General features: G+C 45.7%; 1 protein-coding gene across 4 annotated transcripts in view; it reads right to left on the reverse strand.

Moving 5' to 3' along the window:
* LOC129816567 (receptor tyrosine-protein kinase erbB-4-like) overlaps positions 1-24,869 on the reverse strand; it is a 634,779-nt gene that overhangs the window by 340,320 nt on the left and 269,590 nt on the right. For all 4 annotated transcript variants that reach the window (XM_055871183.1, XM_055871182.1, XM_055871185.1 and 1 more), the window contains exon 2: positions 22,957-23,108. In XM_055871183.1, the coding sequence (XP_055727158.1) occupies positions 22,957-23,108 (152 nt within the window). The remainder of the gene's footprint in view (positions 1-22,956; positions 23,109-24,869) is intronic.

Consider the following 24,869-nt stretch of genomic DNA (forward strand, 5'->3'; position numbering starts at 1 on the left):
ATGACAACACTTGGTATGTAAAGCATAAACAACACATTTTGATTATTTAATTTATCTCCAACATGACTGGCCCTAATTTTATTGATCTCACATTGTTTGTGTAATTTTCAGAGGTATGTGTAGTCAGGCTGTTTTCCTTGCAGAATATGTGGAGAGATTGCTGGTGTGGTGAAGGACAGTACTGTGACAGGGGTCAACATCCCACAGCTATTTGGACTGGAGGATGGTATGGTGCTAGTGGCATCAACACCTGACTCCGTACTTCAGGCCACTGCCACAGATCAAGCAGTACCAGCACTTCAGGTGAAAATAATTTCCATTGCATTGTATGACATTATTCTTATTATCTTAACTTGGGAGGTCAATTGATGTTATGCACATTTGCAGTGTCTTTATTTTTGTGTCTATTTTCCTGTTTTACAGCTTCAATGCTCTGGAGCCTGGTATTGCTACTATACAAGTAACCACTTTTAGTCTTGAAATCTTTGGTTATTTACTACACTACTCACTCTGTTTAGCACATGGCCTCACATGTGTATCCTTAAAGAGATGGGTGGGGCTAATAGGGTGTGAACAATGCTGCATGCGTGAAGACGAAGAGCACTCCAGTAGGTGTACCAACACATTTAAGGGCCATTTTCTCAAAAGTGGGGTTACAGGTTTATCAACTTTCAAAGCAGAATTACTTTCCCATTGTTTCTCAACTGCAATTTATGATATACCATTTTGTAGCTCTGAGCCTCTACTTTTACCCATTGTAAATAACATAATTTCAAATGTTGCTACATAAGACTGAATCGAGGTGGTCAGTCACATTTGATATGCTAACACACACACACGCACACACGGCAAAAACAACCAGCTCTCTCCAGACCAGACAACCATGTCATTCTCTCTTTGGAATCTCCTGGTATAGTGCCTACTAGCTACTTACAAATAAAATTGTCAAAAAAAGTCTGTAGTAATTTTATTATCACTGATATTAGTGCCTAGAAAACGTGAGACAAAAAGGGAGTAATTATGATCAGTCATTGGTCTATTTCTGAAATGATGAGGTCAGTGGAGTTGGCTGGAGCTGACACCAGCACCAACAATGCAATGCACTCCTTTCGCAGTACAAAAGGTGTAATTTAAAAAAAAGTATGTCTCTTTCTCTTTTTTCTCTCTCCCTACTCCTCAACCGGCTCCACTTAACTATTACATTGTTAGGGTGAGGGATAACAGCATCATTAGCTGACGAGCAATTAAAGCACATCGTCTCATTTACTTGTAGGGAAGAAAAGGCCCATACTTTATCCATTTACATTTACATTTAAGTCATTTAGCAGACGCTCTTATCCAGAGCGACTTACAAATTGGTATATCCAGCCATCTAGGTAGTTTTTGTTTCAAATAAACGTCATCCTTTTTTTTCTTTTTAATGGTATTAAAACTTCTTCGGGATCGGTGTCCCTTCCATGGGACGGTTGAGCTAACATAGGCTAATGCGATTAAACCTCTTAAGGATGCGTCCCTTTTTTTCAATTTTCGCCTAAAATGACATACCCAAATCTAACTGCCTGTAGCTTAGGCCCTGAAGCAAGGATATGCATATTCTTGATACCATTTAAAAGGAAACATTTTCAAGTTTGTGTAAATAGGAAAGGAATGTAGGAGAATATAACACAATAGATCTGGTAAAAGATAATATAAAGAAAAAAACAACCATTCTTTTGTATTTTTTTGTACCATCATCTCTGAAATTCAAGAGAAAAGCCATACTTTATTATTACAGCCCATGTGCTATTTAGGTTTTGGCCACTAGATGGCAGCAGTGTATGTGCAAAGTTTTATAATGATCCAATGAACCATTGCATTGCTGTTCAAAATGTTGTATCAGAATGCCCAAATGTTTATTAATAACTTTTCATGTTCAAAATTGTACCCTCTTCTCAAACAATATAATGGTAATATTTCACTGTAATAGCTACTGTACAGTGCAGTTAGATTATGAGGGTCAGCTGCTACCTCCTACTGTTATGCTTCCATATCCATTACAACCGCATTCATTACCCTGTAGTGATCTTAACAAGTCACGCCCCCCCTCCACCCACCAAGCAAAGAAGAGTGTTGTCTTATTAACCAATTATAGAATCTATCCTCCCTTGACCTACCAATTAAACAGGCTTTTTTTTCTTATTCTTTACCAATCAGCCACATTATGTTCCTGCCCATAGACAGAAGGCAGACATGTTAAATAAGTAGGAGATCTTCTTAAAGACTAATTATTATTGGAGCCTTGCTTTGATCCAGGCCCAGGGCAGGTGATGTTGAAGACTTCCTTAAACATAGAGCGGAAGGAGGGAGATGAGAGGAAGGAAAATCAATGACTGAATTAAGTGGATTAAAGAGAGAGAGAGCGAGAGCGAGAGCACAAAAGGGAGGAATACAACAATGAGGATAGAAGAAAGGAAATGGAAGAAATAAATAGACTGCTTTTACCACTAAATATATACATACATTATATACGGTACATTAATCATACACCGTCACCTACAGTACATGTACAACCATGGGGCTAGTGATAGGTCGTTCGCGAACGAGTTGGCTCTAAAAGCCAGCTCTTGCAGGTGAACGTTGGGAGCCGGCTCGCATATCAGAAGAGCCAAATCTATTTATATATAAAAATAAAAAAATAAGATATGAATAGTCAAAAAATGTAAATGAATAGAATTAACTAATTCAAAGAACGAAAAAATAAATAAAATAATATAGGCATAAATGCTCAAGCGCACACACATTCGTTCTGACTGTCTGCTCAGACTAACAGCCTCACCTGTTGTTCCTGTCAATCAGACACGCAGTGTCAATCAATGAACCAAAGATGCGTGAGGGAGGGCCGAGCCAACTCACTCACAGTCACACACTTAGCAGCTGAGGAGAGAGAGGAAGGACAGCAGTGAAAACAACAGCTGGAAAACGAGTAGGAAACACAGTAGAATTTGGATGCATTTTAATAATGTAGACAATGTTAGAGCAAAAAACAAAATCTCATATAAAGCCGGTTCTACGCACAACCTACACCGGCATATGCGAACTGTGCACCTAACTGTGAAGCTAGCTGTAGTGGAGCTTTGAGAAACTAGCAGGCCTGTTAGTGATAGTGGTTTAGCCAGCACCTCCACAAGTGGAGATGTATCCACTCAGTCAAGTAGGCCTACTCCACGACCCACAGCAACGCAGTCTTCTATGGACCAGTTTATGCCAAAGTCTATGTCTGTAGCAAAACAACGCCACATTGATATTGCATTGGCTAAAATGATTGCCACTGATTTCCAGCCATTTCGATTGTGGAGGACAGAGGTTTTAGAAATTATAGCAATAGTCTAAATCCAATGTACACAATTCCAAGCAGGAAAACCCTTTCAAAATAACTTATTCCACAGCTGTATGAGAGCACACAGGCTTCAGTGCGGGAAAGAGTCCAAAAAGCTACTGCAGTTTGCCTTACCACTGACTGCTGGACATCGAGGGTGAACCACTTCTTACATGTCGGTTACATGTCACTTCATTGAAGATTTTTCAATGTCTAGCTGTCTTCCGGACTGCTTTGAGTTCAGCAACAGACACCTCAGAGAACTTGGCAGAGGAACTGTTGAGAGTGGCCAGAGAATGGCAAGTAGATGGAAAAGTGGTCTGTTGTGTTAGCGACAAGCAGCTAACATAACCCACGCCATAAGAATAAAAAAATGTACCCATCGTCCATGTCTTGCCCACACAATCAATCTGATTGTAAGAGATGCTCTGAAGTTGATGAAGGCCACTGTGGACAAAGTGAAAGCAGCTGTGGAATACTTCCACAGGAGCACAGTAGGTGCTTAAAAACTAAAGTTTACACAACCCCAGATGGGGATGCCTGAGCTGAGGCCTAAACAAGACTACACTACAAGGTGGAGTTCAACATTTTATATGTTGAAGCGGTTGAGTCAAAGGATGCCATCGTCTCTACCCTGGCCATTGTCAATGCACCTGTTGATGCTCTGACCCAAGAGGAATGGGAGGTGGTGGAGGAGGTGTGCAGAGTCCTGGAACCCTTTGAGCAGGTCACTGTGGAGATCAGTGAAGAGAGGTACAGTAAGCAGTTATTACTACATTATTATTTAATCCAGTATTATATATGTATTTGAGCAGTAGATGAGAATGTAGTATCAGTAGACAAAAGATGAACATGAACTAATACGTTACTGTTCTCTCTTTTCAGCTATGTGACAGCCTCAAAAATGATACTCCTGTGTAAGGGTCTGCAGCGAATCACAGATAGCCGTCAGAGAGAAGCAAATGTAACTACAGGACATGTGACAAAGTTGATGGACACCCTATGTTCATCAATGGAGAGAAAGTTCCACAGAATGGAATAGAATCACGTGCTACCAGAAACCGCTGTACTTGACCCCAGGTTTAAGAAGTTAGCCTTCAGTGATGCAAGAGCGATTGATGAGGCTCTTCAAATAATAACTTCAGTAGCATGGAGGGACATCCCCAGCAGTCAGCTGGCTTAGGCACCAGGGCAACAGGAAGAAGAGTGATCAGATGGAGCAGAAGCACCAGCAGAAGTGCCACAAACGTCTGCTGTTTGGATACTGTTTGACGAGAGAGCAACTGGGGATGCAGCACGAAGGAATCCCTCAGCAGATGCCATAATGGAGGTTCGATCATATTTGGAGGAGCCCCTCCTCCAAAGATCTGAAGATCCTCTGAGCTGGTGGAAGAACAAGGCCTCTGTCTACCCACGGCTTACAAAAGTCATGACAGGGAAACTGCATAGTGGCCACATCCGTTCCCTATGAGAGGGTCTTCTCGAAAACGGGACAAATAATTACTGAGAGAAGAAACCGCATCAGCCCCTCAGAAAGTGAGGCAGCTTGCATTGCTGAATGCAAATCTCTCATAAAAGCAAAATATGGTCAGCATTACTGTGTGCTGCTGGTTATAATATGGGACCAGTTTAATGTTAAGTGGGATGCTGCAGTTGTGCACATTGTTATTTATTTTTCTTTGATATGGTGCAATATTCTATTATGCTGTTCAGATTGTATTCGTTTTGAATGGTTAGATGTATGTGCACTTTGTTTATATACATTAAAAAGTTATAATTTAAATGCAAATGTTTAATAGCATCCTTTTCATAACAAACCAAGGCATTTTTAAATACATTGTGGTTAAGGTAGAGTATGATTTCATTTAATAATTTAATTAGAATTGTTTTAACACCAATCATAGTCAAACTATCGCAAACTGTTAGACTTGAAAAAATACAAAACCAATTTTTTTTAAAGAGCCGTTTGGGAGCCAAAAGAGACGGCTCTTTTGATGAGCTGAGAATGAACGAGCCGGCTCACTGAAAAGAGTCAGAATGCGCATCACTACATGGGGCAGAGAGGTCATTGCAATGTGTAGAGTTCACTCACCCTCTAAATCGAGAGTTCGATTTTAGGGGTTGCTTTTAATAACTCAATGCTGGGGGCGGGGCTGTGGGATGGGCTGGACTGGGGGCGGGGGGCTGGGCTAGAGGCTGGGATAGGGGCCGGGCTAGGGCTACTGAACAGAACAAGTGTCACGTTCTGACCATAGTTCTTGTGTGTTTTACTTGTTTTAGTGTTGGTCAGGACGTGAGCTGGGTGGGCATTCTATGTTGTGTGTCTAGTTTGTCTGTTTCTATGTTTGGCCTAATATGGTTCTCAATCAGAGGCAGATGTTTTGTGTTGTCTCTGATTGGGAATCATATTTAGGTGGCTTGTTTTGTGTTGGGGGTTGTGGGTGGTTGTTTCCTGTCTTTGTGTTCGTTTCACCAGAGAGGACTGTTTCGGTTTGCCACGTTTGTTATTTTGTAAGTGTTCACGTTTATCGTCTTAATTAAATATGTTGAGCACAAACTACGCTGCGTCTTGGTCCGATCCCTGCTACACCTCCTCTTCAGACGAAGAGGAGGAAGGCTGCCGTTACAGAACCACCCACCAAACTCAGACCAAGCAGCGTAGTAACGGGCAGCAGCGACAGCAGCATCAGCGGCCCATTACACAGGACTCCTGGACATGGGAGGAAATTCTGGAGGGTAAGGGACACTGGGCTAAGATTGGGGAAAATCGCCGCTCTCGTGAAGAGCTGGAGGCAGCTAAAGCCGAGGAGCGGTGGTATGAGGAGGCAGCACGGAAGCGTGGCTGGAAGCCCGAGAAGAAAGGGGAGTGTGCTAAAGGGCAGTGTGGCGAAGTAAGGTTGGAGACCTGCGCCAACTTCCCGGGCTTACCGTGGAGAGCGAGAGTACGGGCAGACACCGTGTTATGCGGAAGAGGCACGGTGTCTCCTGTACGTGTGTATAGCCCGGTACGGTACATCCCAGCTCCACGTATCGGCCGGGCTAGATTGAGCATTGAGCCAAGTGCCATGAAGCCGGCTCAACGCATCTGGTCTCCAGTGCGTCTCCTTGGGCCGGTATACATGGCACCAGCCTTATGCATGGTGTCCCTGGTTCGCCAGCACAGCCCAGTGCGGGTTATTCCACCTCCCCGCACTGGTCGGGCTACGGGGAGCATTCAACCAGGTAAGGTTGGGCAGGCTCGGTGCTCAAGGGAGCCAGTACGCCTTCACAGTCCGGTATATCCGGTGCCACCTCCTCACTCCAGTCCAGTACCACCAGTGCCAACACCACGCACCAGGCTTCCTGTGCGTCTTCAGAACTCTGTTCCTCCTCCACGCACTCTCCCTGTGGTGCGTGTCTCCAGCCCGTTACCACCAGTTCCGGCACCACGCACCAAGCCTACTGTGCGTATCCAGAGCCCTGTACGCACTGTTGTTTCTCCCCGCACTAGCCTTGAGGTGCGTAGCTACAGCCCGGTACCACCAGTTCCGGCACCACGCACCAGATCTACTGTGCGCCTCAGCAGGTCAGAGTCGGCCGTCTGCCCAGCGCCGCCTGCGCTGATTGGGAACCATGTTTAGGTGGCTTGTTTTGTGTTGGGGGTTGTGGGTGGTTGTTTCCTGTCTTTGTGTTCGTTTCACCAGAGAGGACTGTTTCGGTTTGCCACGTCCGGTATTTTGGTATTTTGTAAGTGTTCATATTTATCGTCTTAATTAAATATGTTGTGCACGAACTACGCTGCGTCTTGGTCCGATCCCTGCTACACCTCCTCTTCAGACGGAGAGGAGGAAGGCTGCCGTTACAACAAGACCGATTTCTGCTTGCTTTTGTCCCAAATGGCACGCTATTCCCTATATACTGCACCCTATAGGGACATGATGAAAAGTAGATAGGGTGCTGGTCAAAAGTAGTGCACTCTATAGGGAATAGGGTGAAATTTGGGATGCAGAGGACTGCTCTTCTCACAACCAGCCTTATTAACCGTCAGAGGGAAAACATTGAGAGGGGGAAGTTAGAGGAAAGATAAATCAAATCTAGAAAAGCCACATAATTATAAAGACAACTGAAAGTTGAAAGAGGTGGAAAGCAAAGCACTGAAAAAAGAGAGGAAAAGGAATAGTGAACGAGGAGGTTAGATTAAAGACCCGGGTGCCGGGAGGGGGGGGGGGGTTCACTGCCCGGCCCCCGGTGGTAGCTATGAGTTTAGCTTGCAACAACAATGATATTAGTTTGTTGCTTTACTGAAGTTAATTTGGCCTGCATAGGTCAACGCCTCTGACCTTAACATCCCCTCGCTCCCGCATCCCCTCTACACCCCCCCCCCCATTTCTCCTTCTCCCCAGTCATTATTTCCGTCCACAAGTGAAATTGGCAGAGGGCTAATCAACATTTAGCTCCTCCGAGTGTGTTATTACACAGGATGTGATGGATGGTACAATTACACCCAATGTCACTTAGCTAAATGGCTATGTAATCCTAATTACTTTTTATTCAAACAATGACTAGTTAGTGTGCAGAGTGGGGAAAATAGAGATATGCGTGTGTGTGTGTGTGTGTGCGTGCACGCGCATGCGTGTGTTTATTAAACACTGAGGAAGAAAACAACACAAAGGATTCTGCTGGCGTGGTAAGCTAAAGAGAGAGCAAAGCATTCCCAGAAGGATGATACGATAATAAAATGAATGTACGTCCCTGTTGTTATGACGAATGGAATATGGAGCCTCAATGCAAGCTGTTGTTTTCACCTTGAAATGCAACAACATCTGTGGTGAGATGAGAATAGGAGTCGATGGTGAGGGAAGTCATGGGCTGTGTGTGCCTGAAATGGCACCATATTCTCTATATCGTACACGGGCCCTGGTCAAAGGTTGTGCATTATATAGGAAATAGAGTGATTTTGAGACTGCCATGCATACAGACCAATGGAGTGGAGAAATAAGAATATATGAATTTGATGCAATGAAGATAGTTGATGGTTTCATATATTCTCTCTCTTTTCCACTGAGACTGCATCCCAAATGACACTGTACTCCCTATTTAGTGCACTTCTTTTGACAACTTTTGGCAAAAGTAGCTGACTATATAAGGAATAGGGTGCCATTTGGGACTGAAACTTGCTCCACAACAAGACACAAGCCTCCCTCCCCTCAGTTGACTGTTTAAAACAAGGTCATACCGAAGAACTGGATCCAACCAATCATAATCCCAGCGACCAATCACGAGCCCTCGAGGAAGACACAGCAATAAAAACAGAGGATTGTCAGTGGCTACAGTCTACTGAATACACACACATACAGTCAGACGCACGCAAACACACTCAAACGCAGACACACACGACAAAACAAGATGGATCCTCCGTCACCGGCGGCGACTGCAGCCAGCCTGCCCGAGCAGGCGATCTTGAGTGTTGTAGTGCACACGCATTCCCCATCAAATGATGCACCATGTCCCAGCTGTTACATCCTCCCCACCATATAATTATTCCTCATTTCCAATGTTTATCTGCTTTGTCCTTCACAGCTATTCTCAGGACATTATCTCTTCTCGCCTTTCAGATGAAACATAGTTTGCACTGATCATAGTTGTATGCACATTGACTGCACTCCCTTAGAGAGTATGCCAATGATATGTCATGCTGGAGAGAGAGAGAGAGAGCGACTGACATTGTCTTTAATGAGACATCCTCATTGCTCATCTAGGATCTGTTTTAGATCATAATGAATACAATAATATAAACACTTTGGATAGGGTGTACAATCCTACACTCTTTGAATACAGCCCTAGAACACAGACACGAGAGAACAGCCAGACAGGCGAGACTCCTCCAGTCACACATAAAAGACTGTAGCTCAAGGTCTTTTCTGTCTTACCACATCTCTAGCATCTCCTCCTCTTCCCTGACTGAAATCTCCTCCTCCTCTTCCCTGACTGAAATCTCCTCCTCCTCCTCCTCCTCCTCTTCCCTGACTGAAATCTCCTCCTACTCCTCCTCATCCTCCTCTTCCCTGACTGAAATCTCCTCCTCCTTCTCTTCCCTGACTGAATACATGAACGAACATAATAAAGAGGAGTCTGAACGCAGACGCATACAAACCAGACGTATGTCTGGTTTGTATATTTCTATGTGTTTGGCCTGATATGGTTCTCAATCAGAGACGGGTGTTTTGCGTTGTCTCTGATTGGGAACCATATTTAGGTAGCCTGTTTTGTATTGTGGGTGTGGGTTATTGTCTATGTTATGTTGCATGTTAGCACATTGTTCATTTAGCGGTCACGTTCGTCTTATTCGTTTTGTTTTGTAAGTTTGTTTAAGTGTTTTTCATTAAAGATAGAAGAATGTTTTGTAACCACGCTGCGCTTTGGTCCGCTTCTTACGACGATCGTGACAAGGTGCTTCAACAAAGTACTGAGTATAGGGTCTGAACCCTTATGTAAGTGTAATAGTTAATTTTTTGTATAAATGTATTACTTAAAATGTTGATCTGATACTGACTCAACTTTTCGTGATATACAATTTGTAGTTACAGTCTTGTCCCATTGCTGCAACTCCCGTATGGACAAGAGGAGAGGCAAAGGTCGAGAGCAATGCGTCCTCCGAAACACGACCACTGCATGTTTAACCCGGAAAGCTAGCTGTACCAATGTGCTAGCTGTACCGTAGGAAACACGTACAGCTGGCGACCGAAGTTAGCGTGCATGCGCCCAGCCCACCACAAGGAGTCACTAGCGTCCGATGGGACAAGGACTTCCCGGCCGGCCAAACCCTTCCCTAACTCAGACGATGCTGGGCCAATTGTGCGCCGACTCATGGGTCTCCCGGTCGAGGCCGGCTGCGACATAGGGTTGTTGGAAGGTGAACCTGAGCGCTCTGGAGCAGGTTTTCATCAGTGATCTCTCGGTACGTAGCTCCATTAAATCGTTTCCTCAATCCTGACTTGTCTCCCAGTCCCTGCTGCTGAAAAACATCCCCATAGCATGATGCTGCCATCACCATGCATCACTGTAGAGATGGTGCCAGGTTTCCTCCAGATGTGATGCTTGGCCTTTAGGTGCCTTTTGGCAAACTCCAAGCAGGCTGTCATGTACCTTTTACTGAAAGTGGCTTCAGTATGGCCACTCTACCATAAAGGCCTGATTGGTGGAGTGCTGCAGAGATGGTTGTCTTTCTGGAAGTTTCTCACATCTCCACAGAGGAACTCTGGAGCTCTGGCAGAGTGACCATCCGGTTGTTGGTCAACTCCATGACCAAGGCCTTTCATCCCTGATTGCTCAGTTTGGCCGGGTGGCTAGCTCTAGGTAACTTTTTCCATTTAAGAATGATGGAGGCCACTATGTTCTTGGGGACCTTCAATGCTGCAGAAATGTTTTGGTACCCTTCCCCAGATCTTTGCCTCGACACAATTCTATCTCGGAGCTTTACGGACAATTCCTTCGACTTTATGGCTTGTTTTCTGCTCTGACGTGCACTTTCAACTGTGGGACATTATATACACAGGTGTGTGCCTTTCCAAATCATGTCCAATTATTTGAATTTACCACATGTTGACTCCAATCCAGTTGTAGAAACATCTCAAGGATGATCCATGGAAACAGGATGCACCTGATCTCAATTTCGAGTCTCATAGCAAAGGGGCTGAATACTTATGTAAATAAGGTATTTATGTTTTTAATGTTTTATACGTTTGCAAAAATGTCTAAAAACCTGTTTTCGCTTTGTCATTTATATTATTTTATTTTAGAATAAGGCTATAACATAACAAAATGTTGAAAAAGTGAAAGGGTCTGAATACTTTCCGAATATCTATCTATCTATCTATCTATCTATCTATCTATCTATCTATCTATCTATCTATCTGTCTATCTGTCTATCTATCTATCTGTCTATCTGTCTATCTATCTGTCTATCTATCTGTCTGTCTATATATCTGTCCCAGTGGCAGGGAAGAGATGCGCACGCCCCCCCCCCCCCCCCCCCCCCCCCCTCCCCCCTCAAGACCAGCAGGGCCACAGAGAGAAAATGTATCCGTCAGTCAGCATGGAAGATAGTTTAAAACTTGATATCACACTGTGTACTGTGCAAGATTATACACACACATGCACGTGCACACACACAAGCGGAAGGGCACATGAATGCATGGACTCATTAAAAAGTACACGCATACCCACACACACACACACGCATGCACGCACACACAAATACACGGAAGCACATGCGCACAGACACACACCTACCATCGTTCTCCAAAAAAAATAATTCAGAGGGAATAGGTGTTTCAGCGACTGTCACCATGGCAAAGAGTAAGTTATCTCCTGTCACATTTCTTGTCAATTACCTCACACCCTGGCCACACACATGCACGCACGCACACACAAACACACACAAACTCCCATCTACCTCCTACTACCACCCTCTGCCTGCTGTAATGTTTTCCTGAATGGAACAGGGAAAATCAATCTAAAGCTAGTGGATAGTGGCATCAGGCTTCCCTCTGCCTAGTCCTCCAACTGTGTCTGTCCTGACCACCATCAGTGTCAGGTAACAGACGGAGATCCAAGAGAAAAACTTACACAGGACTCCTCAATTGCCTTCAGACCCCCTCCCACCCTCTTTCTTCCCCTATTTCATTGCGCAGGGTGGTCTCTCTCTCTCTGGCCTTATTCATGTCAAATTAAAGTGATGGAAATGAACTTGAGAGCTTGCTAATTGCAATTGTCAACCCAATCTAGGCGGGCCTCAAAGACATGAGCTCCCCAACACTTCATCAGTATTCATTAATAATGAAGGGTGCTGAGGATCAGGGGGTGGAATCTGATCTGCGGCCCAAATGGCATCCTACAACAAAAGTAGTGCATTATGTAGGGAATATGATAAACCGGCAGGCAACCTACAATCACCAACCAACCACGCCTGGGGGACGAAGAGAAGAAGAGAAGAAATATACTGTAAGGGAGGGAGGGAGGAAAAAAGGTACAGAGGATGGAAGAGAGGTGTTGAAGAGAGGAAGAGAGAGAAAGGAACAGAAAGAGAGAGAGAAAGAAGAGAGACAGGAACAGAGAGTAAGAGTCCTTCCCGAAACATGGCTGTAGCAGGACAGGGGCTGTAGGATAGGTAGAGGATGGACAGGCTGTTACAGGACAGGGGCTGTAGGATAGGTAGAGGATGGACAGGCTGTAACAGGACAGAGGCTGTAGTATAGGTAGAGGATGGACAGGCTGTAGCAGGACAGGGGCTGTAGGATAGGTAGAGGATGGACAGGCTGTAACAGGACAGGGGCTGTAGGATAGGTACAAGATGGACAGGCTGTAGCAGGACAGGGGCTGTAGGATAGGTAGAGGATGGACAGGCTGTAACAGGACAGGGGCTGTAGGATAGGTAGAGGATGGACAGGCTGTAGCAGGACAGGGGCTGTAGGATAGGTAGAGGATGGACAGGCTGTAACAGGACAGGGGCTGTAGGATAGGTAGAGGATGGACAGGCTGTAACAGGACAGGGGCTGTAGGATAGGTAGAGGATGGACAGGCTGTAGCAGGACAGAGGCTGTAGTATAGGTAGAGGATGGACAGGCTGTAGCAGGACAGAGGCTGTAGGATAGGTAGAGGATGGACAGGCTGTAACAGGACAGGGGCTGTAGGATAGGTAGAGGATGGACAGGCTGTAACAGGACAGGGGCTGTAGGATAGGTAGAGGATGAACAGGCAGAGAAAGAGGCTGACCCACAAAATAAGAGGTGGAGGGTGAGTCAGAAATAAAGCTTAGGTCAAAGTCTCTGACCATGAGTCTCACTCTTATCATGTCCCTATTTGGATGCAGAGTGGTATGAGTCTGCTGTCATTAATGCAGACAGCTCCTCCTATCATGAGTTCAGTCAACTGGCTGGGGACAGACTACTTTAAATGTCTCCTCTGCTCCTCCGTGTTCTCCAGGCTCATTAACCCCTATTTGACCTTTATCCTCTGGAGCGCACAGGGTCAGGATAACTCTAGGGGGCTGACTGCTACTCTAAGGGCCACTTATGAAGTTGTCTAAATTTGCCCAACCCAATCAGCCCAGTCTCCTCCTATATATAAAACACTACAATTAACTTAACTACTTTTCAAATGGAGTTTTAATGTCTATGTGTAACGGCGGTCCTCCTTCTCTTCATCAGAAAAGGAGGAGTATTTATCGAACCAAGGCGCAGTGGAGTTTGAACACATATTTATTAAACGAAAACACGAACTTGAATAAACTAACAAAAATAACAAACGGTGTAGACAGATCTAGACGACGAACTTACATGAAACAAGAAGAACGCACGAATAGAGAAAACAGGCTACACAAAAACAACGATGAACAAAACAAACCGAAAACAGTCCCGTGTGGTGCAACGACATACACAAACACGGAAGACAATCACCCACAACGAACACTGTGACAACGCCTACCTAAATATGACTCTTAATTAGAGGAACGCCAAACACCTGCCTCTAATTAAGAGCCATACCAGGCAACCCAAAACCAACACAGAAACAGAAAACATAGAATGCCCACCCAACCTCACGTCCTGACCAACTAACACACATAACAACTAACATAAATAGGTCAGGAACGTGACATTACCCCCCCCATAAGGTGCGAACTCCGGGCGCACCAGCACAAAGTCTAGGGGAGGGTCTGGGTGGGCATCTAACCACGGTGGTGGCTCAGGCTCCGGGCGAGGTCCCCACCCCACCATAATCCATCCTAGCTTCCATCTCCCTCTAAGAATGTCCACCCTCCTTTTACCCCCACAAAATCTTCTTAGTAACATCACTGATAGGGACAGCACCGGGACAGAGAGATAGATCAAGACAGAGGGATAGATAAGAATATAGAGGTAGATCAAGATAGAGAGGGAGATAATGATAGAGGGGCAACTCCGGACTGAAAGGCAGCTCCGGACAGAGAGACAGCTCTGGACTGATGGGCAGTTCTGGGTATCTAGCCGTTTCAGGCTGAAGGGCAGCTCATGGCTGACTGACGAATCTGGACGCTCATGGCAGGCTGACGGCTCTCGACGCTCATGGCAGGCTGACGGCTCTCGACGCTCATGGCAGGCTGACGGCTCTCGACGCTCATGGCAGGCTGACGGCTCTCGACGCTCATGGCAGGCTGACGGCTCTCGACGCTCATGGCAGGCTGACGGCTCTCGACGCTCATGGCAGGCTGACGGCTCTCGACGCTCATGGCAGGCTGACGGCTCTCGACGCTCATGGCAGGCTGACGGCTCTCGACGCTCATGGCAGGCTGACGGCTCTCGACGCTCATGGCAGGCTGACGGCTCTCGACGCTCATGGCAGGCTGACGGCTCTCGACGCTCATGGCTGGCTGACGGCTCTCGACGCTCATGGCTGGCTGACGGCTCTCGACGCTCATGGCTGGCTGACGGCTCTCGACGCTCATGGCTGGCTGACGGCTCTCGACGCTCATGGCTGGCTGACGGCTCTCGACGCTCATGGCTGGCTGACGGCTCTCGACGCTCATGGCTGGCTGACGGCTCTCGACGCTCATGGCTGGCTGACGGCTCTCGACGCTCATGGCTGGCTGACGGCTCTCGACGCTCATGGCTGGCTGACGGCTCTCGACGCTCATGGCTGGCTGACGGCTCTGGCTGCTCATGGCTCGCTGGCGGCTCTGGCAGATCCTGTCTGGTTGGCGGCTCTGGCGGATCCTGTCTGGTTGGCGGCTCTGGCGGATCCTGTCTGGTTGGCGGCTCTGGCGGATCCTGTCTGGTTGGCGGCTCTAGCGGCTCCTGTCTGGCGGGCGGCTCTAGCGGCTCCTGTCTGGCGGGCGGCTCTAGCGGCTCCTGTCTGGCGGACGGCTCTGTAGGCTCATGGCAGACGGGCGGCTTTGCAGGCTCATGGCAGACGGGCGGCTTTGCAGGCTCATGGCAGACGGATGGCTCAGACGGCGCTGGGGAGACGGATGGCTCAGATGGCGCTGGGGAGACGGATGGCTCAGATGGCGCTGGGGAGACGGATGGCTCAGATGGCGCTGGGGAGACGGATGGCTCTGGCCGGATAAGTCACACTGTAGACCTGGTGCGTGGTGCCGGAACTGGAGGCACCGGGCTAAGGATAAGCACCTTCCTACTAGTGCGGGGAGCAGGGACAGGGAACACTGTACTCTCAAAGCCCACTCTATACCTGATGCGAGGTACCGGCACTGGTGACACCGGGCTGAGGACAAGCACATCAGGATTAGTAGGGGGAGAAGATACAGTGTGTACAGGGCTCTGGAGACGCACAGGAGGCTTAGTGCGTGGTGCCGGAACTGGAGGCACCGGGCTAGATACACGCACTACAGGGAGAGTGCGTAGAGGAGGAACAGGGCTTAGGAGACGCACTGGTAGCCTAGTGCGTAGTGTAGGCACTGTAGGTACTAGGCTGGGGCGGGGAGGTGGCGCCGGAAATACCGGACCGTGGAGGCGTACTGGCACTCTTAAGCATTGAGCCTGCCCAACCTTACCTGGTTGAATACTCCCGGTTGCCCGACCAGTGCGGGGAGATGGAATAACCCGCACCGGCCTATGTAGGCGAACCGGGGAAACCATGCGTAAGGCAGGTGCCATGTATGCCGGCCCGAGGAGACGCACTGGAGACCAGACGCATTGAGCCGGCCTCATGACACCTGGCTCAATACCCAATCTAGCCCTGCCAGTGCGGGGAGGTGGAATAACCCGCACTGGGCTATGCACTCGTACAGGAGACACCGTGCGCTCTACTGCGTAACACGGCGCCTGCCCGTACTCCCGCTCTCCAGGGTAAGCCTGGGAAGTGGGCGCAGGTCTCCTACCTGCCCTTGGCCCACTACCTCTTAACCCCCCCCCCAAGAAATTTTTGGGTGTTACTCACGGGCTTTTTGGGCTTCCGTGCCAGACACGTTCCCTCATAACTCCGGTTCCTCTCTCCGGTAGCCTCTGCTCTCCTCAGTGCCTCCAGCTGTTCCCATGGGAGGCGATCCCTACCAGCCAGGATCTCCTCCCATGTGTAGCAACCTTTTCCGTCCAATATATCGTCCCAAGTCCATTCCTCCTTCTTTTCCTGTCCCTTACTCCATTTACTCCGCTGCTTGGCTCTGGAATGGTGGGTGATTCTGTAAGGGCTGTCGTTCTCCTCTTCCTCGGACGAGGAGAGGAGAGAAGGATCAGTGGACCAATACGCAGCATTAGGGAAATATGCCATCTCTTTATTGACACGACAGCACACGAAAACAAACACTTTTACAAAATTACAAAACAAGAAAACGACGTAGACGAAAACCTGAACATGAACTTACATAACTAAAACGTAAAACTCACGGACAGGAACAGACTACATCAAAACGCACGAACAACCAAACAGTCCCGTATGGTACATACATCGACGACACGAGAGACAATCACCCACAACGAACACTGTGACAACGCCTACCTAAATATGACTCTTAATTAGAGGAACGCCAAACACCTGCCTCTAATTAAGAGCCATACCAGGCAACCCAAAACCAACACAGAAACAGAAAACATAGAATGCCCACCCAACCTCACGTCCTGACCAACTAACACACATAACAACTAACATAAATAGGTCAGGAACGTGACACTATGTAGTTATGTTTTCATTTGAGTTGCCTAGTGTTTGACATGGGGCCATAAATGCATTATGTGCCACTGGGTGTTATAATACAGAGGATTTCTATAGCTTCAAACACCAAAAGATGCATTTGGTAAGTGGAAACTTGGTCCTGTAGATTACAAACAACTCCAGCTCTAGAACTTAAATTACTCGCACCAACCTCCTCTGTAGTGACTACAGAAACCGCAACATGACTACATTATCTTTAGCATGACACTGGCACTGACACTGTACTGACCAAAACATGTAACTTGATCCTATAACAATCTAACTGGTATATTTCCATCTGGTTTATATCATAATGACAGTGTTACCTAGACGCCGTAGGCTAAGTGATCACTTTAGATTACAGGCATCAAAGGGCTATAACTAGAGCATGGTCCCTTTTTAGAAGAGCCTGTAGCAGACTACTTCAGTCTGAAGGCTAAAAAAGGCAGGGGAGGGAGAAAGAGAGAGAGAGGGAGAGGGAGAGGGAGAGAGTTGGCAATATAAGGACAGAGCGAGGGAGAGAGAGAGATGGCAATATAAGAACAGAGAGAGAGTCTGGGGGAAAGAGAGTGATAGAGAGAGAAAGAGAGATGGCATTAAAAGGGGACTCAGACAGTGGTCTTCTACAGTACTTACAACACGGCACCATGGCAACACAACATCTACTACATCCTATTTCTTGTCTGACCCCACCCCTCCACCACTGCCTGCCCACCCGCCTCGCCCAGTCTCTAATCGTCAAGCTAATGGTGTGAAACATAATGGGAATATTTACATTTTCCATTTGTAAATGATATTGGTATAATTAACACTATGGGATGCATCCCAAATGGTGGCCTATTCCTTTTATAGAGCACTACTTTTGAACAGTGTCCATAGGTCTTTGGTCAAAAGTAATGCACTTAATTTCACTAGATACACAAGGCAGGGAGCCACTATTAGCCAGGCAGGGGACTGGTAGGCTGGAGGGGTAAGAGGACTTTGTGCTGGAAGGAGGGCTGTCTATAGATTCATTCATAGGCAATTGTGTAAAGCATGCAGGTATAATTCTTCATTATTGTTATAAGCATGTATGAGCCTTCATAATGTCTTGCTATGAGGCTTATAACATGTTATGGTAGTGACGAAACCAAGCTGCTCTTGTGGATGGACAGGAAAAATAATGTGGCAGAGTTGTAGTGGTTACAAGGTGACAGTGACATCAGGGTCAGGGAATGGTGAAGGCCTTCTCAGGTGGATTACTGGACTACCTCATCTCATACACACACAACTGACTGAAGGGAAATAGAAAGGAAGAGGGCTAAGTGTTACCTATCTGTGAACCATCATGTGGAAATGAAATGCATGTGCTGCAAGCTTGCATTTGTGTGCGAGAAACACACATTCACAAATATGTCAGATTCAATACACAGAAGAAAAAATAGACACAGAAAAAAGACAATCTTGGGGAAGAATTCCAGTTATTAATCTTATAGCTGGGTCTCGATTCATCAGCAGCACGGGGGCGGTTTAGAAGATGGACTCTATTTACTGCTAAAGCTGTTCTGGTAGTTTGGGATGTGACTATTCATCTCTTGCTATTTTAAAAAGGTGGCAAATCACAAGCATCACTTTCAATCACCCAGGAGACTGCCAGCCAGCCACACCACCCAGACCACTAGACAGCCAGCCACACCACCCAGACCACTAGACAGCCAGCCACACCACCCAGACCACTAGACAGCCAGCCACAACACCCAGACCACTAGACAGCCAGCCACACCACCCAGACCACTAGACAGCCAGATAGAAAGGAAAGAAGCTTCTAGCTAGATTTTCCTTTACTCCTCTCCCCCTCTTTAAGGTGAAGTTTTCCTCCTCCTCTTCTGCCCGAGGGACGTCATATTATTAATGTGTTTTAAAATAATAATATGCTTAAAAACCCAAAAATACACAGCACCTTGCCCTCCTCCCTGCTCCCTTGCTGCTTGGCACCCTGTGTTCCCAATTAGCATGTCGAATTAACCCTCGTTAATTGTGATGCCTTAAGATTCTGGAGGACCTGGTATGTGCACAGAGCCACATGGGGCCATTTTGTAAATGAGCAGCAACCAGCCTCAGTTATATGTTCAGGTAAGGAAGTAGTGGTTTGTACTAGCAAGCGCTTGTAACCAAGGGCCTAAACCCCATCACCACCTGGCTCTATGTTCATCCCTTTATGAGTTCTACAACAGCCTGCTGAAACAAAATAAAAGCTGATTATTCGGAGTAGGATTGTAGCTTTAAGCAGAGTTGAACAATAGTCATACTCTCTTCAGCATCACTTTCTGCTTCCTCTCTTACCCACAATCCCTCACCGTGTCCCATGGTCCTATTTCCTCTGCATGGGGCCAATGGAAACACTGGACTGCTTCCCTCCACAGCACGCCACACTCTGGCGTTAGTTTTTTGCCGCGGGGGGTAAGGCGATATATTTGTCGACATTGTTTGTTTTGGGGAACACAGAAGGGCATAAATGCCTCAGTTTTGTTTGGTTATGTGGAACTGCCTATGTTATGCATTGCTGTATACTAGAGGCCACACAGCTGCATGGCTTTTACAGAACAAGAAGAATGTTTCAACAGATGTGATATGAATGGCTCACTTTTAGTAATAAAGAAAAGCTGACTCTGTTTTGACCTTACAGTAGATCATAACATAATACTGGGCCCAAATATAAACAATGCTGACTTACACAGTCAAATCATTCGTTTGAAAACAAACTAACACTCAGATTAAAAAAGGATTCAAGCAATTAATCAAAGTCATTTTGACTATGGGTGTTATATTTATTTTGGAATCGTAACACATAGACCTGGTAAACTTGATGAGGTGACTCTACGTCTAAATATCGATCCGGTAATCAATGTTAAATACATTGAAACAAAGTCCTCTGTGGCCTCTGGTCTTACAGGAGATTGTGTTTCCTTCTACTGGGTTAAAGCACCACCTCATAAAGTGCATGGGGGTTCAGACAACCACCCAGCCAAACCACCCCATTACAACACATCCAATCATGCAGTCAGCAGCACACCAGGAGTTAGCCCTCCATCCACCAGATTTTCCCAAATGGACTGGAACCTATTGGAGTTGGGCCACTGGGATATTAAGTTCTGTATCTAACAACACTATGTCCCAAATGGCACAATATTCCCAATACAGCGCACTACTTTTGACCAGAGCCCTATAGTATTCAGACCCCTTGACTTTTTCCACATTTTGATACCTTACAGCCGTATTCTACAATGGACTAAATAAAAAAAATCCTCAGCAATCTACACACAATACACAAAAATGACAAAGTGAAAACAGGTTTTTAGAAATGTTTGCAAATTTATAAAACATAAACAACAGAAATACCTTATTTATATAAGTATCCAGACCCTTTGCTATGAGTCTCGAAATTGAGCTCATGTGCATCCTGTTTCTATTGATTATCCTTGAGATGTTTCTACAACTTGATTGGAGTCCACTTGGGGTAAATTCAATTGATTAGACATGATTTGGAAAGGGCCACAGCTGTCTATATCAGCTCCCATAGTTGACAGTGCATGTCAGAGCAAAAACCAAGCCATGAGGTCAAAGGAATTGTCCGTAAAGGACAACGACCCTAAGCACCGAGCCAAGACAACGCAGGAGTGGCATCGGGACAAGTCTCTGAATGTCATTGAGTGACCCAGCCAGAGCCCGGACATGAATATGATCGAACATCTTTGGAGAGACCTGAAAATAGCTATGAAGCAACGCTCCCCATCCAACCTGACAGAGCTTGAGAGGATCTGCAGAGAAGATCACAAGAAACTCCCCAAATACAGGTGTGCCAAGCTTGTAGCGTCATCCCCAAGACGACTCGATGTTGTAGTCACTGCAAAAGGTGCCTCAACAAAGTACTGAGTAAAGGGTCTGAATACTTACGTAAATGTAATATTTAATTTTAAAAAATATATAAATTAGCAAAAATGTCTAAACACGATATAATCAATTTTAGAATGAGGCTGTAACATAACAAAATGTGGAAAAAGTCAAGGGGTCTGAATCCTTTCCCAAAGGCACTGTAAAAAATAAAGGTGCAAGTTAGACCCAATTAAGGTTATAGAGAATGATGCAATCGGGGAACCATTTTTATGGTCTCTGAAGAACCAGAACTGTTTCGGCCTTCCGGGACCGAATATCCCTGCTGTAGGGTTTTAAGCCTTATTTGCATATTCCTCAGGGTTCCTTTCGATTGCATTTTAGAGTTACCAGTACCACCCATGACTGTGTTTGCCAGTGACAGAGACATGGTTGGTGCATGCATTCATTTTCACCAAGTGAGTTCTTAAGTAATTATGTTGTCATAAAAATTACATTCTTTAAGACAAAACAATAGATAGCTCAGTTTAACCCTAATACAGTGGCCTGAAACTCATCGTTTACAAGCCATATCAGGTCTGCAAGTCTCATTATGTTGACTTGCAAAGTTATAGTATAATTCCTATTGGAATATGAATATCCAACATTTGGAATTTTAATTCAGCTACAATCTGCATTCAGAATGACTGCCAGAGTTGGGAAGAGTTAGATATGAGACTACATAAAACATCTAAACAGGAACAACAATTTCAGTAACTGGTGCAATAATAACAGATTGGAATAGTTTCAAAATATTTACGCCATTTGGGCTCCCGAGTGGCGCAGCGGTCTAAGGCACTGCATCTCAGTGCTTGAGGAGTCACTACAGACACCCTGGTTTGAATGCAGTCTGTATCACAACCGGCCGTGATTGGGCGATAGGGCGACACACAATTGGCCCAGCGTTGTCCGGGTTGTGCCGGTGTAGGCCGTCATTGTAAATAATAATTTGTTCTTAACTGACTTGCCTAGTTAAACAAAATCATATTTGAGTAGCATACGATTAATTAACAAATCAATGTACATGCAAAAACAAAGATATTGAAATAAACAATTGTAAAAATCAACCTGCAATAGAGCATGTGTGGAAATATGATAACGATACGTGTGGTTTTGGTTCAACACTGGTTATTAACACCAAAACGGGGGTTATTTTACACCGCTGAGTGTTAATTTAAATCTAGAATCAAGTCTATAAATGTTCCACTGAAAAATCAAGACTAGTTAACACTGGCCAATTTGCAGGGTGCTATGAAAAGGACACGTTTCAAGAACATTAAAGAATTCTGAAGAACCATAGTACCATGTCAAGAACCCCACTCTTAACTCAGAGTTTCTTTATTGGGAAATAGTTATCATAGGAACTTTAAGAGCTGAGGAAGAACCATTTAAGAAGCTTCATTTTTTTCAGTGTAGGTAATAAGTTGAGAACGTGCTAACCGGTGGTGATGTGGGAGATGTGCTTGAGAGGTAGGGGCAGGAGAGATCATCTATAGCCAGTTGAACATACTGAATGCTGTGTGTGCGCGTGTGTGTGTTGGGTCAAGTAAGTGATTACACCACTGGTCCCTCATCTAACCTACAAGCACTCCACCTCTCTCTCCACCTCTGTTTCTTTTTTTATTAACCTTCAACCAATCCCAACCATTTAATTATGATTCATTCTACATCTCTGAAACATCTCTAATCAAATACGATATGGATTGTGTTGAATCAGAGATAATTAATCAGGTCATCATAATTTCATAATGTCTCCCACCAAGCAGAAGAGAACATGGAGACAATCCGTTTTTGGTACTTAGAGATCAGAGCTGCAGAGGATGAGGGTCTGATTATCACAGACAGCCTAGCTGATTGGTGAAAGAGGACCTAGGAGTAAAACAATATCTCACCAACAAGATTGAATGGACAATGGCTGGTTGCAAAGTTAATTTAACAGACACTGATATGTTCAACTACGTGATTCCAAAACACTTCTAGGTGTGATTCTAGAAGTCATTCTAAGAAGGGACGGTAGTGTCAGGTCTTACCCTGAGGAAGGAGAGGTCTCTGGAGCGGTCGATGCTGGTGATCTCCAGGTTACCCATGACAACCTCACAGTTCTCGTAGTACTTTCTCAATGTGCGGTACTGCTGCTCCAGGTCCGACAGAGTACTCAGCTTGTTCTCTGTGCCCGCGCATACTGCAGAGAGAGGGGGAGGTATGTTAGATATACATGTTTTACAGAGTAAGTGATGATCGGGATCTATCCAAAACATTGAAACAAGGCTTTACTCTGTCAAGAAATAAAGATAAAAGGAAGTCAGTGGATTTATTAGTTCCACCAACATGTTTATGGTCTGTGATGCCAATGAGAACACAGACATTTTCTACATCTAGAATCTGGTGTTTTATTAGCATTTGGCTACGCTCATCACTTGGCACATCACATACGGTGACAAATATCTTGGTTTTACACTACATGTCACTCCTTGGCTAGTGAGCTGTGAGATACAGATGCTCTGTGGTTGGTGGGCCCAGCCTGGTAGGACTACTGAAGAGTGAGTGAGTGAGTGAGTGAGTGAGTGAGTGAGTGAGTGAGTGAGTGAGTGAGTGAGTGAGTGAGTGAGTGAGAGAGTGAGTGAGAGAGTGAGTGAGTGAGTGAGTGAGAGTGTGTGAGTGTGTGAGTGTGTGAGTGAGTGAGTGAGTGAGTGAGTGAGTGAGTGAGTGAGTGAGTGAGTGTGTGTGTACAGGAAGCCCCGAGGACCAGTGGGCAGATGAGTCCCTGTTAGCGTGTGGCCAAGCTACTGAGTAGACTCCTGCTGCGTAATTAAAGCCTGTCTTTTCCACCCATCGACCACCTTTTACCCCCACTAAGACAGGAGACATCTGCCCTGTCAGCTGCTGCTGCTGGTGCTGACAGGATAGCCCAAAACACACCGAAATATCAATTAAATCAAAACAAAGCACACAGAATTTCAAAAAATGTGCACAGGCGTACGAACGCACGCGCATGCACATGCACACACACACACACACACACAAAGTGGGCTTGAGTGGTGCTTCGTCCATCAGTAAAGGCAGTAATTCTAGGCAAACATCTAATACTAACCTTCCCTGTCACGCAATAACAAGAATCACAATAAGCTTGTCCAGTACTCAAGGTCATTTAAAAACAAGCAGAGTAATGACTCTTGCAATTCAGAGCGGCGTAAAAGGTTTGTTACGTAAACTTTTGCTATATTTAACATCAATAATATATTCACACGGCTCTCTGGTCTACCCCGCTGTATAGAGAGAGAGATTGACAAAAAGAGAGAATGTGTCCAAAAATGGCACTGTATTCCCTATGTATTGCACTACTTTTCACCAGAGCCTTATGGGCCCTGGTCAAAGGTAGTGCACTAAAGGGAACGGGGTACCATTTGGTGATGCAGACAGATACACTGCCTTCTCCCACATGACCAGTAAATCCCAACCATGTTGACAATGTGGGCTGTTTCCAGCCACTTCACAGTTGACAGGGGGTGCCATCGCCTTGATAGGGGTGACAGAATCCTCCCACAGTGTTGTCACACAGTCACCCATGAAGTACCACCCAACAGCACAGGAAAACAGACACACCTGTCTTCTTTAAACACAAACGCCTGTCTCCTCCAAGACAGCTCCCCTCAAATCTTACCTCCATTTTACATACCTTTCTGAAAACCGTGTTCCTTTTCTCTCTCTGTCTATCTCTCTCTGCCTCACACGTTCTTCCCTCAGAGCAAACAATAAAAGGAAGGCATCTTCTACTCCTTCCTAAACTAAACTCATATCCCCCTTTTTTGTATTAGTAGTTCTCAAAGCCAGCTTTCATTCTATTTCCTATTTATTTCCCCTCCATTACCCTTCAGAAAATGGATGGATGAGGAACAGAAAAATCTGCTTGAAGGCAACATCAGGCTATAAAGACAAATGAGAT

This window comes from Salvelinus fontinalis, chromosome 19 (assembly GCF_029448725.1).
Source record: "Salvelinus fontinalis isolate EN_2023a chromosome 19, ASM2944872v1, whole genome shotgun sequence".
NCBI classification, from domain to species: domain Eukaryota; kingdom Metazoa; phylum Chordata; class Actinopteri; order Salmoniformes; family Salmonidae; genus Salvelinus; species Salvelinus fontinalis.